This window comes from Amaranthus tricolor, chromosome 1 (genome assembly GCF_026212465.1).
Source record: "Amaranthus tricolor cultivar Red isolate AtriRed21 chromosome 1, ASM2621246v1, whole genome shotgun sequence".
NCBI classification, from domain to species: domain Eukaryota; kingdom Viridiplantae; phylum Streptophyta; class Magnoliopsida; order Caryophyllales; family Amaranthaceae; genus Amaranthus; species Amaranthus tricolor.
The window spans coordinates 6,065,581-6,084,095 of NC_080047.1; the positions used below are offsets into that span (position 1 = coordinate 6,065,581).

An 18,515-nucleotide genomic window follows, 5' to 3' on the forward strand; every position below is an offset into this window, starting at 1 on the left:
GAGCACGATGAGCTAAAACAGAATATTATTCTAAGTGAGTGGGATGGAGGAAGTAATTAGTAAAACAATAAAAAAAATCTAATGATGTGCAATGTTGGATGAGGCGATTTCATGATATGGCCATGTTAATAAATTTTAGGAAAGTTGTCCAAAATAATCAATTTTTAATAATAATCTCAATTTTAAAATCAATTATCTAGTTATTCAAATGTAACCCCTTTATGCATTGTAGGTTAACTAACCCAAAAAAAAAACAAAAATATTAAAAAGTAAAAGGTAAAAAGAAAAAATAGCAAAAAAATTAAAATGACTTAACAAAATTAGACAAAACATTTTTTTTAAATAACATTCTTTACATGTAATAGGTTACCATGGTGATCACCTGCTAAAAATTATACCGGATAAATTTCTTTGAACTTGTTAAACGAAAAATTACAAAATTTGGCTATCAAAATCAGACAACACACCTCATTAAAAATATATTTTTTATTTTATTACAGAGAATTATTCCTAAAAAATAATATTTGTTATCCAACTAAAATAAAATTCAATTTTTAATTGAAAAAAAAAATATCTAAAAGGAATGCAATAGCAAGCTTAGATATTTATAACTTAATTATTGATATTTTGAAGAAGAATTAAAATCTTCCAATATTCACATTTCAGATGATGACTTGATTATTTGTCTTCATGTTTATGATTTGCGGTTATTAAGAAATGGGAAGAGATATTTATCCATATATGTCCAGCTTTTGTGTGGTTGTTTCTTCTTCTCTTATCCAAAAGTTTCCACATAAGTGTACTTCTTAACAACATATCTCTTATCAAACTAATCACTAAACTTTAGCAGAAAATTAAGCTTATTGATTCAATGGCAACAACAACAGCTACAACCATTTTTGCTGTGTCAAAACAACGTATTCCTGTTGGCAATGGCTGCACCAACACTTCATTACTAGGTATGTAATCGTATAGACTATAATATATTCTGGAGTCTTATCTATCAGATTAAGTTTTTGATTGAGTTGGTTTTTTATTATGATACTAACATGATAAGAAGGTCACGAATTTAAATCTTATCTATCTCTTATTTCTAAATAAAATATTTCGACCTCATATATGAGGAGTGTTTGTGCTGCTGAAAGGCATTTCCGTTGATTTATTACTTAAAAATTGTGTTAGATCCTTGATATTTGAATATGAGAAATGGTCTAAAACTATGTTGCTCGAATTCTCAATAAACATAGATTGGATATTGGATGATTTTTTTTGAATCAAAAATATGGAAAATAATTTATTTTTTCAAGTTTAATTTGATGGTCGAATTGTATACTCGTGTTAGATATGAGTTTTTGAGTTCGAGTAATAAAAATTTGAAGCTTAATTGTCATAGAAGCTATATATAAGACCAACAAAGGGTGCAAAATAACATGATTTTGATAATGCAGGTAATAGTTCGATTGTTAGTCCATTGCACCAACATCCTTTGACAAGAAGTAGATCTATCAATATTAGAGACCATCAAGTTGGAGCTGTTGCTACAGCAGTTGTTGCAACAAGTCCTAAAGATGAAATCAAGGAGTATGTATAATTGCCATTAATTTTCTCGAGCCGATGTTCTCATTGGCCGCAACCTCCTTATCTGCTCTGATAAGGGTATGGTATGTGAGTATGTCGTCCTCCATTTTTCACCCTGATCATAGTTTTTATGAACAGAATACATTGTATATGATGATGATATTAAAAGAGACACCTTATTGATTTTAAGATGCCTTTATTATCCTAAACGATCCACAAATCATCCCTATGACGTGCAATAACTATATATTACAGTTTCAGATCCGTTTGGTAGTTGGTACTAATAGATGGCAATGACAATGATTTGTAGAATAAATTTTTGTGAAATGCTTCATGCTAGTAAAAATATTTTTTTTCAATTTTTCATAACCAACTGATACTACATTTTCATATGGTAATGCAATTGAATGAATCATTTAAAGAAATGAGATGATTGGAAGAGAAGAAACATGGTCATTTAACTGGTCAAGTGATTTCCTACTAAAACTACGCTAGTTTTCCATTCTCATTCCCACTATTTAATACCTACTAGCTACTACCAAACAGGTCGTTTGTGTACTGAAGCATGTTGTTCAAATTATGATCACTTATATCATATGACATGTTTTCTCTTTGGACAACTCACTAAAACAACCTGATGTATAATTCTATGTGAACTTCCTCTCCTTATAGGTTTGGATTACCTACATGGGCAGAATTTGAGCTCGGAATAGCTCCCATCTATTGGAAAACTATGAACGGCCTACCTCCAACTGCAGTAATTTTCTTCGTCACCCCTTAAAATTCCTATGTTTTCGCTCAACTTTCGTGTTCTTCACCTAACAAACGTGGTTTTTTTTAATGGTAGGGAGAAAAACTCCGAATCTTTTACAATCCGTCTGCCACCAATCTCGAACCTAATGAAGATTTTGGAATCGGTTTTAATGGTATGTTGTTAATCCCATTCTAAGCGATTTTGGTGGAGCTCGAGCTATAATTGTTATCTAATGTTTATGCCCTGATTCGGTAGGAGGATTTAATCAGCCGATTATGTGTAGTGGAGAACCAAGAGCAATGCTAAAGAAAGCGAGAGGAAAAGTTGATCCTCCGATCTATACTATTCAAATATGTATTCCTAAGCACGGTTTGTATCCTGTTTTTATTGATTCACCTGTCGATTGTTGTTGTGTAATCTGTGGGATATTACGTGTTGATATATATATATATCGTTTTGTGATTGTATCAGCAATGAACTTGATTTTCTCCTTCACAAACGGTAGAGATTGGGATGGTCCTTACAGACTGCAGTTTCAAATTCCCAAAGCATTGCAAAACAAACCAGTCAGTTTCTTCAATGAGGTAAGAGAAAAAACAATGAAACTAGTTCGGTCTGTTTGAGATGCATTTGTTAGAGTATATAACATATCCTGGGGCCTCAACCATTAGCTTAAGCTTTTGGTTGAATTGTTTCCTTGACATGATATCAGAGCCATTGTGACAAGAGGTCACAGGTTCGAATTTTAACTACCCTTCCCTTAAAGTGGAATATTTAGCGCCATGTATGAGGAGGTCATGTGCTGCATCCACACTTCTAGCCCAAAGGGCTCTCATATGAGGGGACGTGTTAGAGTATATAACATATCTTGTGGTCTCAACCATCAGCTTAAGCTTTTAGTTGAATTGGTTCCTTGACAGCATCGGAATTCAAGGGTCCGTCGTAGACTACAATAGCGAACCTTGCTTAAAACTATTAGACGGTAGAACAAAGCAAGATGCCTTTGAACTAGGAGACCTAAGCTGCATTCCAACGAAAACCATCGGTGCATCATTTACTTCGGTTTAAAATGTGAGAAACCATCGGTGCAGGGTCTCGCAGAAGAGCTAAGCAAAGAGGGGGCTTGTGACAGGGCTATCTTTCCAGACACTGCAATAGTTATCACAAGGTGTGCCATTGCTGGTAATCTGACACTGGAAGGGGTAAGTAATGGTTTATATTACACTTTCGGTTTCTTAGCTCGAGTATTTTGTAATTGTAAAAGAAGACGGTGTTCTAACTTCAGCTAATTGTGGTGTATCTTGAAGGGTGATCGTTGCAGCTTGAATCTTGTACCCGGATGCACAGATCCAAGCTCGCCTTTGTACGACCCGCTTGCAAATGTAGATGATGGGTCGTGTCTCTTGTTGTCAGATAATGACGAGTGATTACTTTTTGGTACAATGTCTCATACACTGATATAATGTAAATATCAAAGTATATGAACCTATCTATTTTTCTGATACATCTAAGGATTTATAATCTTGGAGATAGAAATTCGAGTTTGATCACAAAAATGTCTTATAATGATACTTCTATTGTCTCTGTTCAAAATCATCTTGAATTTATGCAAAAGATTAATAGAGTTGTGCAGTGGACTGAGCCATTCAGCCAATAACAACAACACACAACGCTTTAATTCCAATACATCAGATCCGCTACATGAAACTATATGGAAAGATTGAAACAAATAAGCAATTTTAACAAAAATAAAAAATAAAAAATAAGCTTCGGGTTAACTTAATTCCAAAAATAAGCGTCTCCATGTCCGAGCGTATGTTTGTAGTTATTAACAATGAAAAAAAAAAAGTTGGTCAAAAAAGTCAAAATTGTTTATTCGCAGTTAATAACTACGAACAAAATGAGACAATGTCATAACTTTAGAAGGGACAAAAAATAGAAGTCATGTTTTGTTCACAGTTACTAACTGCGAACAAACAATTTTTATTTTTATTTGTCCCTTCTAATGTTAGAACATTGTTTCCCTTACCGCGAACAAACAATTTTGAGTTTTTTTTGACCAATTTTATTGTTCGTTGACCTTAGGCTCGAACATAAAGATGTTTATTTTTGAATTTAAGTTTACTCAAAGCTTCTTTTTTTTTTATTGAAATTACTTATTTGTTTCAAATTTTCAAAAAATATGCAAGAAAAAGTTACAGATACAGTGATACGAGGTGTCTGCATTTATCCAAAGTTACGGCACAAATGCTTTTTCCTAATCTATTCTAGTTTAACTAGACAACAGAACAGAGCACATCCAATCTCGGAATGTGTATAGAGAAATCTTTCAAGAGATATGGAACAAACGAAGAATGATTCAAAAATATGGATGAAAGAAACCTCTGAATTGAGCATTAATCGATCATTTACAACTTAGATTTGATCGTAAATAAGCCAGAACTCGAGCCACCCACCTTCATGTTACCTATTTTGTGCGTGCCTCTACTTGACCTACTCATTCCCCGTGCATTCTCGCTCTTTATCTACTTTAACGGAGAGTACATTGTCATTCCAGGGGCAGATGTCACTGAGATAACCCGGCTCTTCTCATACTTCCCCGCAAGAGAGTCGAATAACATTCCAGCTCCTACACCAACAGCAAGATCAATGGTATAATGACCCCTTGTTCCGAGAAGCCTAACCACTTGCAAGACGTTAAGAAAATCAAACGTCCAAGCTAACTCGTTTCTTTGCATACGTCTCATGTCCATAGATGCTATCACAGAGCCCGCAACATGTCCAGAATAGAATAAAAAGAAAGAAACGTTTCCTACCGGAAAATCAGCTCCTGAACCCAAGAATTCCTGGCAGTGGAAGTCAATAAATTAATTACACTTGATATGCACCTTAACAATTTAAGCAAAGGAACATGCTTTGAATGAACATCACCAGAAAGGGTAAGATTGCGTATATCCGATCCCCAGACTACGCTTAACAAGGAAAAGCATTATAGGTGTGGCTAATGAGCAATAGTATCTTATAAATGATAAGGCTTAACGATTAGTGAACTACATTCAATCGTATCCTCTCTTTTTTTTCATGCCATGAGTGTACAAGTATGTGAAAACAATGATTATATCATTAGCACGGGAGAAAAATGAATGTATGGATATAAAACTACGAATAAATCAACCCGTTTGAGAAAACCAAAAAACCAATGCAACTAGATGTTTAACATCTTTCTACAAGTAGGTCAAGTTGAATGATAAAGATTCTTCCTTCCCCACAGAAAAAACTTATATTCATGGGCCCGTTTGCCATTAAGCCAGCTCGGTAATTCAACTTTCCAAACAACAAGAGCAATCTGAAATCTGAGGCTTATCAAATATCGACCACATGAACTTTTTATAGCATTTTGTTTCATCTTATAACAATGACAATAAAGACAGGTAAGAAGAAGTACAATGACCTTATTGTTAGTTTATTAAAGTTCACTATCGCCTACCGATAGTAGACTGCTACTATACAACGTAAAGCTATCAAAATGTGGGGCACTTAAAGAGGCTGCTACCAAATATATAGTAAATGCACTTACCAACAGAAATGGGGGCTTTAAAGAGAGTTACAATAACTATAATCAGAACATTCCAGCTTCTAAGAGGGAGTTGGGAAATGCTATCAATATTCACTACCAAAAATAAAGAGAAGTAAAACAACAAAACTTCCAAAATTTTGTATCCTTCCATCCCTCAAGAATTTTTCAATTTTCGCATCTTAAAGGATCCAAAGCATAGTGTAAAAACAAGGCCGCATCGCATCTCCTCGGCCGCGTTGTAAATGTTTTTAAAAACAACGAACCGATATTTCCCGCGTTGTAAAGATGTAAAAAAAACACGTGTTTTGGACCATATCAATGGATATCATTTGGTTTTGATCGATATTTAGACGTTACGATTAACGCATCACTCCCGTTATCGCATCCCCATTTCGTTACTGCAATCGCGACCGTTACCGCATTTTTACTCTGATCCAAAGACAATCTTCCTAGTTTCGTTTACAGCAATTTTTTTTTCCTCTCGCAGTTCAGGAAATACTTTTTCTACAGTTTTTATCTACTATAGCCCGTAAACAGCAGTCGAGTGCTCAAAGCATCCCACTAGAGGTGTAATGTTGGCAAACCTTATTATTTGTCATACAATTGATGAGTGATGACAAACAGGTAGCAGCAAACACAGAAGTAATTACAAGAGTTCAACTACCAACATGACTAATCAAAACTTTATCTTTCCAATAGAATAACAAAGTTAAACAAGAGAGAAAAGAATTTTAAGGTGATTCTTTCCAATAGAATAACAAAGGACAAAAGGGCACATGACATGTTTGACAAGAAATGTACCTGAGGCAAAGGTAGTTGAGTGGAGTAACCAAGAATTCCTCTACAAGTGAACATAAACAAGGCAGCAAGTCCAGGTCTCAATCTTCCTTCCACAAGAAATACCCACAATATATATACGGTTTGCATCCCCACAAACACCTATCATCATCAAAATCAATTAATTTATTTATTTAATAACAGGAAATTTAAGCAAACATTCATGTATATCCTAATCCCCAAGCTCTACACTACCCCTCCAATCACTCTAAATCTCTAATACAAAATAAACAAATTGTATAATACATATGTCCCACATATATGTTCTAGTTTGATTAAAAATAACAAAATCGTGAATAAAAAAAGCTAAAAAAAATAATTGGAACATAAGGAGTAATCATGAATAAAAAGTTAAAATGAATATTTAGAACGGAAGGAGTATGATAATTATTGTTTTAGACAACAAACACTACTATAGAAAAGAAACTAGTACTTCAACTACATTTTCCTACTAAAATTTTATAGAAGTACAGTACAAATTGACAATGAAGGATGATAGATGTAAATTGTGGCTTAGCAGCATAAGAAAGAACATTGTACAATATTCCAAAAAAGAAAAACTACACCAAGATAAATCAAGAGTTGTTCCAATTCCAAACCTACCCTACCCTTTTAAAGTTCCAAGATTGAGCACTTCAATATATGACAATGGAAATTATCACTACCTCCTCTTAAATGAGTACCATTATTTTCCTTCAATTATCACATCTCCTCCATGTCAAAATAACCCTCCACTAAAACTTTATTTTGTCACTTATCAATTAAGCTAATTATCATCTACTACTTCTACATCAATATCATAATTTACATCAATCTATTAGTCAATGCCATCAGTAGATTTACACTATATTTGGATAGGGGAAACAAAGGGAAATAAAAGGGGGGGAAATAGAGGATAGCATTTCCGCCATTTAAATACCAATAGGAGAAGGGAGGTACCTCAAAAAAAAAAAGGAATCCCTATTACATTTTAAACATAACAAATTCTTCCAGCATCCGAAAGATTTGAAAGGAAAACACAACTAGCTCCCCGCCCTCCCCTCCCCTTCTTTCCAAAAAGGTTAGGGTCCAATATACATTATTGTTGATCAACCCTTTAGCTCATAATTTATTTATCAATAGCAAACATCATCAACAACTTTATTAACGCGTATTGAGCATCAAGTTTGACAAGGGTATGTTCTATGTCCATATTATTAGCTCAAAAGGGTCTTAGCTCTCATGTAAGGATGATAGATTATACTATTACACTATCAAGGGTATGTTCTATGTCCATATTATTAGCTCAAAAGGGTCTTAGCTCTCATGTAAGGATGATAGATTATACTATTACACTATCATATACTACCTCCATTTCAATGACTTTATTTCTTCTTTTTTTTTTTAGCGCTATTCACGATTCACTCTAAAATTGTATTTTATTTTTAATCATAAGTTAAAACATATCTCAACGCAAGAATTATTAATATCAATTTTTTATAATTTTTATTTATGTACAATGTTATTAAGATTTCAATATATATCTTTAACAAACGTGCCGACTTTTATATCATCAACAACTTTATTCAATTACAAATTTTAATACATAAATTTTTTATGGGGCATGTTAGATTACATTAGATATCCTAACGCTTCAACCATTAAGCTAAATTGGTTTTTAACATATTTCAATAATGCAAAAATTCCTCAAATCAAACAAAAATCTCAAGATAAATCAAGCAAAAGAATAAAGCAAAGTAAAGATACCGTATTAAGGGCGGCGAGTAAAGTATTGAGAGAAGGGCTAGAAGTAAGGATACGATTAAGCCAACGAGTAACGACAAATCCTACATCCAACGGCGGAGAACTACTTGGAACCATACGTAAAGTATACTCAACCCCCATAAAAAACAACAACGTCACCCCAAAAAAACATGGCATTGGATGATTTTTCAGCGCACCAATGATATCACTGTATCCCCATTTCAAAAACGACGCCGTCTCAAGCATCCCTTTCACCCCAGTCTTCTTCCCCTTCATCGCCGTCATATCCCCGCTTCCGTGACCGTTCCCTTTCTCGTTAACGTACTGATACCCGTTACCGTTACCGTTAATAGATGGTTTCCTATTGCGGAGAGGAGAGTTTCCGTCCATTGTTGATGAAGATAAGTATAGAGATAAACATAGTGGAATGAGAGGGAAATGGGTATATATAGAAAGAAGGAAAGGGAATGGACGGAGATTACGAAGGAAGAGTCAAATGTGTGTGGGGTTGGTAGGGAATGGAAGGGAAAGGGAAAGGGAAAGGGAAAGGGAAAGGGAAAATGTGGTATACTCTGAGACCTGAGTAAATTCGAATTGTGTGCGAGTACGAATGGATTGAGAATATGATGAGCAGATCTGAAAGATGAGGATTGTGATCTGGGTTTGAATATGTGAACACCGGCAATTATAAAAGGGTGAGCGAGATTTGCACGAATATTTATGACTTTTTTATTCAACTAATGAAATGAAATGATAATGAAAATTGAATTTTGGGGTCGTTCTTTCGTGTGTGGTGTTCCATTACGCCTAATGGCTTAAACGTACGATCATATATGGTCACATCTTAATATTTTAATCAACTTAATGAAATAGTTGTTAGCATATAGAAGTAGAAGTATATAAACTTGTTATAGGACGATTTCATTATGAGACATGTCTCTTAATTGGTTAAGTAGTCTAATGATAAAAATTTTTTACTTATGGTCTTCTTATTTTGACGTCGTGTCACCGTGAGACGGTTTGACTTGTTATTTCTTATGTTTCTTAAAGAAATTATCATTTGTTATTTTTAGGTGTTTTGTTTGTTGTTTTTATAAGGAATCTTTCTATTTATATTACAAATTTTGGACAAAAATTATCTTCTTTATCCTCATTTTAATATTTTAATTATGCTTATGGTCTCCATATATTTTTCATTAACTTTATTTTGATATTTCTATATTTCTTATGGGATCCAAATGTTTCCCACTAACTTTGTAAAAATATTTTTTTGGTATGGTTTGTTTCAAGTCGTGAAGTGATAAATTACCCCTTCAATTTTAATCAAATGTCTTATTTGGTTTTACATAATAGTTAATGCACTATTTTAATTCAAAATATATTTAATTGTATTAAATTAAAAATTATACTCCCTCCTATTCAGAGTAATTGTCCCATTTTCTTATTTGGCAAATTCATAACAATTGTCCCATTTCCTTTTTTATCAATATTTTTTTTACCTAAATACCCTTAGTTCACACACGTAATTACGAAAATGACCCCGCTTACACTACTTACCCATACTGATTAATTACATAAACCTCATTAATACTCTTAATGTTTCCCTCCCTTTTAAAATCAATCTCCCCTCCTCCTAAACCCACTAACTGAAACCCTAATTCTGTTCTCCCCTCATCATCTTCAACGTCCTCCTTCATCTTCATCTTTCTCCCTTATCCCCATTGTTACTGATTATCGTCCTTCATCTTCATCTTCATCTTCATCTTCATTTTTCTTCAATATCTCCCTTCCCCTCTCTCTCTTCTCTCTTTTCTGAAGTTCGATTGAAACCCTAATACGTTTGGGGTTTTTTCAAATCTTGGTTTTTTTGTGTATGCTTCTGGGTTTTCGAATATGGAGTTACCAAATTCTTGTCTTTCTTGGTTGTCTTCATCCCAAGACAGTGACCTAGTTGGTCCTCCTAATCCTTGGTTTGACTTCTACAATCGAGCTCCTCCATCTCCTACGAGCTCTGTTGAAACGGATCCTAACTAGGGAAGAACTCTAACTTCTGAGGATGAAAAAATTGAGGGTTTGTTTGATTTACAACTAGATCTGCAAGTTTTTTATATTGAGAATTTGTTCCCTTCCTCAGATGAAGAATCACTGGATGATGATGATTTGGTGTCTGATTTTGATGTTGGAGAACCATTCTCTCGTATGGATACATCTTTTCTTTTTGACTTATGATGATTTTGTGTTTGTGTTTTTAATAGTATGCATGTATGAATAATCTGATTTTTTGCCCTATGATTTTTTTGAGGGTAAACATTTGATTATAGCTACAAAAACCCTAAATCAACTTATTTTGCCACCAATCTAGGGTTTTCAGTTCGTAAGCCACCAAACATCATGTTTAGGAGGCTATGTTCTTACCAGATTTAGGAGGCAATTACTAGGATTTTTAGGGTATCTATGATGAGAACAATTTGTTCTCTGAGTTTATGTAATTTTTCGATTTTGTTTTTGAAGCCATCAGTAAATTGTTGAAGCTGCCATTTTCATTTAAATGTTTATGGTTAAACAACTTGATGATTTTTTTTACTACATCATGTTTACACCTAAACATGTAACCCAAAAGTATACTCATATTTGTCATATGTACATGCTACTTGTGTTCATGCTACTGTTACTGGTTTTGTTGGTGCTATTTCCTCTGTTGTTGGTGTTGTTTCTGTTCTTGTTAGTGTTTCTGTTGGTGCTGTTGCTTCTGTTATTAATAGTGTTGCTATTGTTGCTGGATTTTCTGTTAGTGTTGGTGTTTCTATTGTTGTTGGTGTTTCTGTTGTTAATGGTGTTGCTGTTGGTGTTGGTGTTTCTGTTGTCGCTGGTGTTTCTGTTGTTGCTAGAGTTTTTATTTCTGTTGGTGATGATCATTTTGTTGTTGTTGGAGTTTCTGTTGGTGCTGGTGTTTCTGTTGTTGTTGGAGTTTTTGTTTCTGTTGGTGATGACTATTTTATTGTTGCTAGTATTTCTGTTTGTGCTGTTGGTAAATGATGTTGATGAAAAAATTGTTCATCTTTGATCCCCAAGTAAAATAAGATGACCTCAAACGTACTTTGACCCATCTTTGTGTCCAAATAACGAAGTGCCTTGTAAATAATTTCCTTTCGTATCCCCAAACAATGTGGGAGTCTCCCTTCCCTTGCAAACTTTGATTTGTTCATGTGTGGAATGTGATAATTTATAACACCTAAATTCTTAATAACCTCAACTTTACATGCTTGTAAAGTGATCCATACAAACTTCAATGCATTTGGTTGTAGACTCTCAAATGCTGCATTCACTGCCATAACCAACTGTGCATAATTGTATGCTGATTTTTTATGCTTATATTAACTTAAAAAATCCTAAGTCTAACACATTCATATCTGGTGAGTTAGGAGGTTGTTGCACTAAGTGGAAACAAAATCCATCAAGTGTTGCTGCCTCTCTAAACACTATGTCATCATCTAAAATGTGTGGCTTAGCATTGTCCTGTTGAATGTATATCGTTTTTCTTAAATGTGTTGGTCATTTACTTCTAATTGTTGGGAGTATCTTGTGCACAATCATATCTCTCGTGTGTATTTTAATGATTGATTGTATGAGTTTGGTCTTTGGCTCTCCTCTCTTCCTGTTTTTTGAACTTCTTTGTGCTGCCACTTCGCGTGTAAAAGGAAATATGCCTATCTTTCCATCAAAAATTAGCTCACCTTCATTAGAAAAGATTGGTCTAGCAACAACACACATAAACATGATCTTAGGCACAAATCATTTTGATTGAATTTCTCTATGTGGCTCTACCTCTCCGGGTGTGAGATGATATGTTTGTTGTGTCCATGTGATGTAAAATAACTTTTCATCTATGTGCACTACATTTTGACATGTCATTAAACGTGAAGTTGCTTGTGTGCTCGTCTAAAATGCAACTTGTAAGACAAAAAACTAACCTGTCGAATTTATTTTTGTCATTAAGCAATGGTTTGATTGCATTGGTGTGCTTTTGTATGTACTTCTGTTTTTTCCATCTCCAAACTGTGCTTTGGCTAACTCCCATGCCCTTGCAATCACGGCTTGACTTGTCTTTTTCGCCTTTTCAAGTTCCTTGAACTTTGTGTCATCAAAGGTAATCTCATTCCCTGTCTTCTTGCCTTTCTTCTTACTGTTGACATTTATTGGAAGTTGATTCTTCTGTTGTTGGTCCTTCATATGTCCCCATATCCTTCCTCTTGTCTTTCTATACACAACGTACTTCTTCGCCATGTCATTGATGACCCCGTGTGTTGGCTTCCCTTTACTGTTGACCGACGATAAAAGTTCATGCATTATTTGATTCCGAGTAAAATTATCTAGCTCTTTTGTTTTTACCATGGTTGTACTTCAATTTTGGTTGATGTAAATTAATTAGTGGTGATAAATTCTTTATTTAATGCTATCATTATATAGTTGTTGCCTCTGAATTTTGTTACTTGGCGCCTCTGAATTTTCTTACTTGGCGCCAATCTGAAAAATTTGGGTTATTATCTTTGATGTTACTGACTTGTTGTGTGGAATTGTTGCCTCTTTGTCTTTGATGTTACTGACTTGCTGTCTTCCAGTTTATTTGATGGCTTCGTTCCAAAATCAAAATGTTCATATTTTTCATAGCTAATTAATCAATTTTGAACACTTAATGCATACCGTGTTTTTTTTTTAAAATCTGAAGTCAATGAAAGATTTAATATCCGCATGCGCATGTGGCGAGAGGGTTGTTCGTTTTCGGTTGCCGTTAAAAAAACGCTGAAGAAATCAAGGAAGAATTAAAGACTTAGTTTAGTTTTTCAATTTGTAATGTGTAATTTAGTTTGTGTGATTTTTTGTAATTTAAGTTAAGTACTTTTATGGTTTGTTAATTTAAAAATCCCGAAAATGTATTATTATCAATTAATTTTATTGTAAATGTTAAACCCAATTTTCCCTCCAAAATTCAATTCTATCTACTTTATTTAACAAAAAAGAGGGAATCATTAACAGTTACTTAAAAAATCTCAACTACCCACCTTTTTGGTGGACCCCATCCTACTCTTAATATCCGTGCCCAATTAAATGAGAAAATTACTCTAAATAGGAGGGAGTAAATAATAATGGATACTAATAGATTATTATTGAGATAAGTCAAACAATTTTCTACCTAACTGCTTTCTCCGTTTTAAATTACTTACAGTATCAGAGATATTGCATTATTAATTTACCACTCTTAATTTGTGATTTGTTTTTGATATAAGTTAAAACATAATCAAGTGGATTCTTGTTTGATTCGTCTCAATACAAAAATTATAAATATCTAATCTTTATAATTTTTTATTTATACAGTAGTAAAGATATTAAGGATTGAATTAGTTAATTGGACTACGTAAAATGTCAAACGTTGCACTAGTAATCTAGTAGATTTTTTTTTTGAAGGAAGTAATCTAGTAGACTAGTACTCTTATGTGATTTTTAAGAAAAAAAAGTAAATGTTGGTAATAAACGAAGAAAATATAAATTATTGTGAATGAAATTAAAAAAAATAGTTAAAATATAAGAATGAGATTAAAAGAAAGTACAGACTATTAAGTAGAAATAATGCTAAACAAATAAAATATACTAAAATAACAATTAATGCAAAATGATTGGACAAACGAAATACATGTTTTAGTATTTGGTCCGGTCGTCCGGGTTTAGGAAAATGTAAATTGTAAACGACTGTAAACCGGAGCGAACCGCTCACTTTCTATATTCATGTCTGAGCCCTGAAGAGTGAGAACCGAGGCTTTAGACTTCTAGTCGCACTTTTAATTCCCCTTCCTACATCTTCAGTTGCTATTTGCTGATTCTCTCTCTAATATTTGCGCTCCCGATTCAATTGGTACGTTTTCTTTCTTCCCAATTCTATATTAAATTTTCTGATTTTTTCAATTTAATGAACTCTGTAACAGAAATTTGGTCAGATTGCTTCTAATTACTTACTTTGTTGCTGTGATTTCTCGTAAATTATTGATTTCTGGCAGTGGAAATGTCTATTCATTATCATGTTACTTCCATGATTTTTGATGCTATTTTTTTCGATTTTCTGTTTGGGAAATAGGTTGACAATTCCAAATTCAATTGATGCTCATAATGTGCTACGAATTTAGGTTTACAGATGACATTTTGTCGGTAGTTGCTGGTCTTCTGTTGAATTGAAATCTGCCTCAAATATATACAGCTTGATCCAGATTTAAATAGATCCATCTTATTAGTAATATTGATTTACAAATTCACAACAAAACATATTGATAATAAACTGTTAACTGTGTGTCTCTTTTTCTGTATAATCATTGGTTGTTAAATTCATTTTGGTGTTGGCATTCGCGATAACCTTTTAGCCATAAAGCTAAATGGAAGTCGCAGTAATAAGCCAGTTAAGCGCTAAAGTCATCTATGAATGAGATCAATCTGAATGAAAACTTGATTGCAACCTTTTCTGTAGTTGATTTCTTGGTCCTATTTGAGGTTGAGAAATGATCCATTGCATTTTGTTTGATTCTGCTATGTTATTCTTGTGTTCTTTTCCTAAATTACATGTTGCTAAAGTAATTTTTATTGTCTCGAATGAAGGGAATGGCGGGGACAGGAAGTTCAATGATGATCTCCTCTCTTTTGTTTACCTTGGTTCTCTCACTTGCAGTTATTTATAGAGGGAAGCTAGGATCATCTGAGGTGTTCACCATTCTTGGAGGGTTCATTAGTTCTCTACTATTCCTTTTCTCCTTCGTTGTGAGTCTGGCATCTGTTACTAATTAGCTGTTAGACTTTTAAGTTATGACAATTGTGAGACTTTGTATTGAATGTGACTTACACTCACTTGGTTAGTAATTCTGTTTTGTATTTGTTTGGCACAGTTCATTGGTAATTTCCAGGAGTCTTGTGGCATCAGAACTGGTTGGGGTGCTGGTAAGTTCAATTTTCTCTTTGTAGCTTGAACTAAACAATAATTTTCTTAAAGTAAATTTAAATTTTTGCTCGTGACATTGCTTTGGACTCTGAAGAACATTAGAACAATGTTAGCTGTCATAAGAAACTACGAGGAAATTAAGGATTAAAAAAACTAGAAAGTGTTTTTTGTTTGATGTGTCTACCTTAATTAATAATTTGAGCTGTTTGAACATATGGTTCATACTTTACTTTCATTTTTTTTCATTTGGTGGAGGTGGCTTATGTGGTTTGTGTATCTTGACTACTTTTGGTAGTTGTGAAAATATAACCAATTCCTGAGAACAGTGATCTTTCAATGCCTTTTATATTGATATATGTTCTTTATGATTGATATCACATTCTTCCGTCAAGAGTGATCTGTGTGTAGTAGTATGTATCTCTACTGAACACCTAAGGTTTATGGACCAATTACTTCTTAATGAGTTGATTTAGGTACTAAGTGATTTGTGACAAGTTGGAAAAGAGAGAACAGTTAATTGTGTTGCATTTTGCATTTTGATAAATAGTTGGTTTTGAACATTTTCTTTGCATATTGTTCATGATGAGGAAAAATTGAAAATGACAGTGGGTATTCTTCGGCGTGGCAAAAGTTTTGCATAGGGTTTGAATCGCTAAATGCAATGTTTGAGCAAATTCTGAAGTATTCGTGATACTTGCAGTTGATCATGCTTTTATATCTGCTGATCAAACTATGATTTTTTGAACATAAATCATATCACTTTAAGAATATATATATTACTTTTCCATGTTGTAGGGAGTGTTACTAAGCTTCTCTTATGTGTTATCGATGTTTTGCAGTTATATTTTCCGAGATAGTTGCTCTTGTTGTTGCCAGTACTGTTCACCGAGTTTGTGTCACAACATGGTATGCCGTTGATTCAACCTTTTCTTGGAATTTTTGTTTTATCATTTTTACCTACACATATTGGGTGTACATATTTATCTTGCTGTATATATGATCAGTTTTCTCAAAGAGGAGTGCCATATATATTATAAGGATTGAAAGGGGTATTTGTTTGCATTTGGAAACATAAAAATGAGGAAAATTACAAGTCAAAAGTGAGACAAATAATGCTCATTAAGGAATTTATGGGCACAGCTTCTCATCAATACTACGAGATAAGCAGCAAAAATGTTTCATCATACTTCGTTTTAATCAAGTTTTAGAGTTAATTTGCCACATCCCTCTATCTAAATAATGTTTCTCGCCTTATCCCAATTTAATAATACAATAGTGTTTTGAGTTTTTTGTTTTCATTTGCCGGTTATTCTCGAGCTAGTGTTCCCACTGGTTGCAACCTCCTTATCTCTTTTGATAAAGATACGGTATGTTGTCATCCAACCCTCCCTAATTCTCCACAGGCCTAGGTCCTAATCATAGAGATGATGATGATGATGAGGATTGGGATTTTGGGTCATTCTTTTTGCGTGTACGGTTAGGGGTTCAAAAGTTAGGATTTGAGGTTGAAAGAAAGGGTTGGGTAATATAAGTAAATTAAAGTAGTTGCTTTTTAATTTACATAATGTAAATGCATTAAATTAGGTTAGGTTTATAGGATTGGTGGGAGAAAACTCACCATTAAATTGTATCAATGAATTTAGGATGACTTGAAATCAATTGGGACTGATGGAGTACTATTTATATGAATAATTTCCAAAATGGGTATGTCATAAGGGTCTAAATTTTATTTGGGTTTCAATTAGTAAGACCAAACATTAAACTTTTAGTATGCATCAATCTAATTTTGTATTGTGTAATGAACTAGTAATTCAGATAATAGGCTTACAAAGGGTTAATTTAGGTAATTACTATGTTAGTAGAGACTTGAGGAATAAGTTAGTATTAAGAGGTGGTTTTATTATAAATATGGGAAATTAGGAAGTCATAAAACATCCAGAAATTTATTAAAACATATTGTGTGTGAGTTTAAACTCACTGGGAGATATCAAGCTTCACAAATAGCTTGATTTATCTTTTTTTATTTTACTTTTACGATCCGTTCAGTTAATGGTACTAAAAGATGGTAATGAAAATGATTTATAGTTAAAATTTCATCAAAAGTTTCATGTTATGGTAATGAAACTTTGATCACAAATAAGTTTTTTATATTTACAAACTTTGATTACTACTAATACCACCTCTTTCAATAGTAATGCATTGTAATGAAATATATGAAGAAAATAAGATGATTGAAGTTGGACAAGTATAGCCATTAAGGTAGTAAGAGATTTTTCAACCAAAATTACACTAATTTAATTTCTATTACTACCGTCTAATACCACCTACCAAACAGGCTGTTAGAGTTGTAATCACCCATCAATTACCCATTTTACTTATAATTCCACTTTTGTTCTTTAATTATTTCATTTCTGTTTACTGTCTCTTTGATTCTGTCAGTTCATAGCATATTGTTACCAATGTGAATTTGAAACCTTTCTCTATCCTCTTACCTTTTTACAAATAATATGGAGCTGTTTGAGAAGTAATAAATGTGTTGCATTCATTTTACTGAATTATGTACATGCAAATTGCGATGGAGCCTTAACCTGTCAAATTTCATTGCAGCTTCCTGTTCTCTGTTGGATTGTTATACGAGGTATACAAGCTTTCAGGTATGATGCAATCTAGAACTGAACTGAAAACCAAAAGACACTGAAACAATGCTTTGGTTGGCCGACGCCTACAACACTGGCTACTCTTGGTATTACCTGTTCAACTAATGGGATTGCTTTGCAAGCCCTTAGATTAGATACTCGCTCTTATAGGATTTGTGGTATCAACAACTTTGTAGCAGCTGTTTTCACTGTTCTCATCGCAATGTCTTTTGTCAAAAGTTTTGCCTTTTATGGTCACCCTCTTTACCCGAACATTGGAATTGGAATTTGGAATTGACCTTGAGTTATGTTCATCAAAGATATTATTAAGATTTGTCATGTTATATTCTTATTGGTGATCTTCTAATATCCGCCACATCCATCAGATATTATTATAGGCTGGCTAAAGCCTAA

At 33.5% G+C, this 18,515-nt stretch overlaps 3 protein-coding genes across 3 annotated transcripts; 2 read left to right on the forward strand and 1 right to left on the reverse strand.

Annotated features, from left to right (window-relative positions):
- Positions 1–659: 659 nt before the first annotated feature.
- LOC130812293 (protein POST-ILLUMINATION CHLOROPHYLL FLUORESCENCE INCREASE, chloroplastic) lies at positions 660–3,888 on the forward strand. Its single transcript, XM_057677969.1, has 8 exons — positions 660–959; positions 1,449–1,581; positions 2,251–2,335; positions 2,426–2,504; positions 2,588–2,701; positions 2,804–2,916; positions 3,424–3,534; positions 3,640–3,888. Exons 1-8 carry the CDS (start codon positions 872–874, stop codon positions 3,757–3,759), a joined length of 843 nt encoding a protein of 280 aa, XP_057533952.1. The 5' UTR covers positions 660–871; the 3' UTR covers positions 3,760–3,888.
- A 651-nt stretch (positions 3,889–4,539) lies between these two features.
- Positions 4,540–9,287, reverse strand: LOC130812277 (phosphatidylcholine:diacylglycerol cholinephosphotransferase 1-like). The gene is made up of 3 exons (XM_057677968.1): positions 8,493–9,287; positions 6,711–6,848; positions 4,540–5,178 (listed from the first exon to the last, which is right to left on the reverse strand). Exons 1-3 carry the CDS (start codon positions 8,877–8,879, stop codon positions 4,858–4,860), a joined length of 846 nt encoding a protein of 281 aa, XP_057533951.1. The 5' UTR covers positions 8,880–9,287; the 3' UTR covers positions 4,540–4,857.
- Positions 9,288–14,238: 4,951 nt separating this feature from the next.
- LOC130812325 (uncharacterized) lies at positions 14,239–18,445 on the forward strand. Its single transcript, XM_057677971.1, has 5 exons — positions 14,239–14,397; positions 15,129–15,287; positions 15,413–15,464; positions 16,305–16,371; positions 18,073–18,445. Exons 2-5 carry the CDS (start codon positions 15,132–15,134, stop codon positions 18,161–18,163), a joined length of 366 nt encoding a protein of 121 aa, XP_057533954.1. The 5' UTR covers positions 14,239–14,397; positions 15,129–15,131; the 3' UTR covers positions 18,164–18,445.
- The last annotated feature ends 70 nt before the right edge of the window (positions 18,446–18,515 follow it).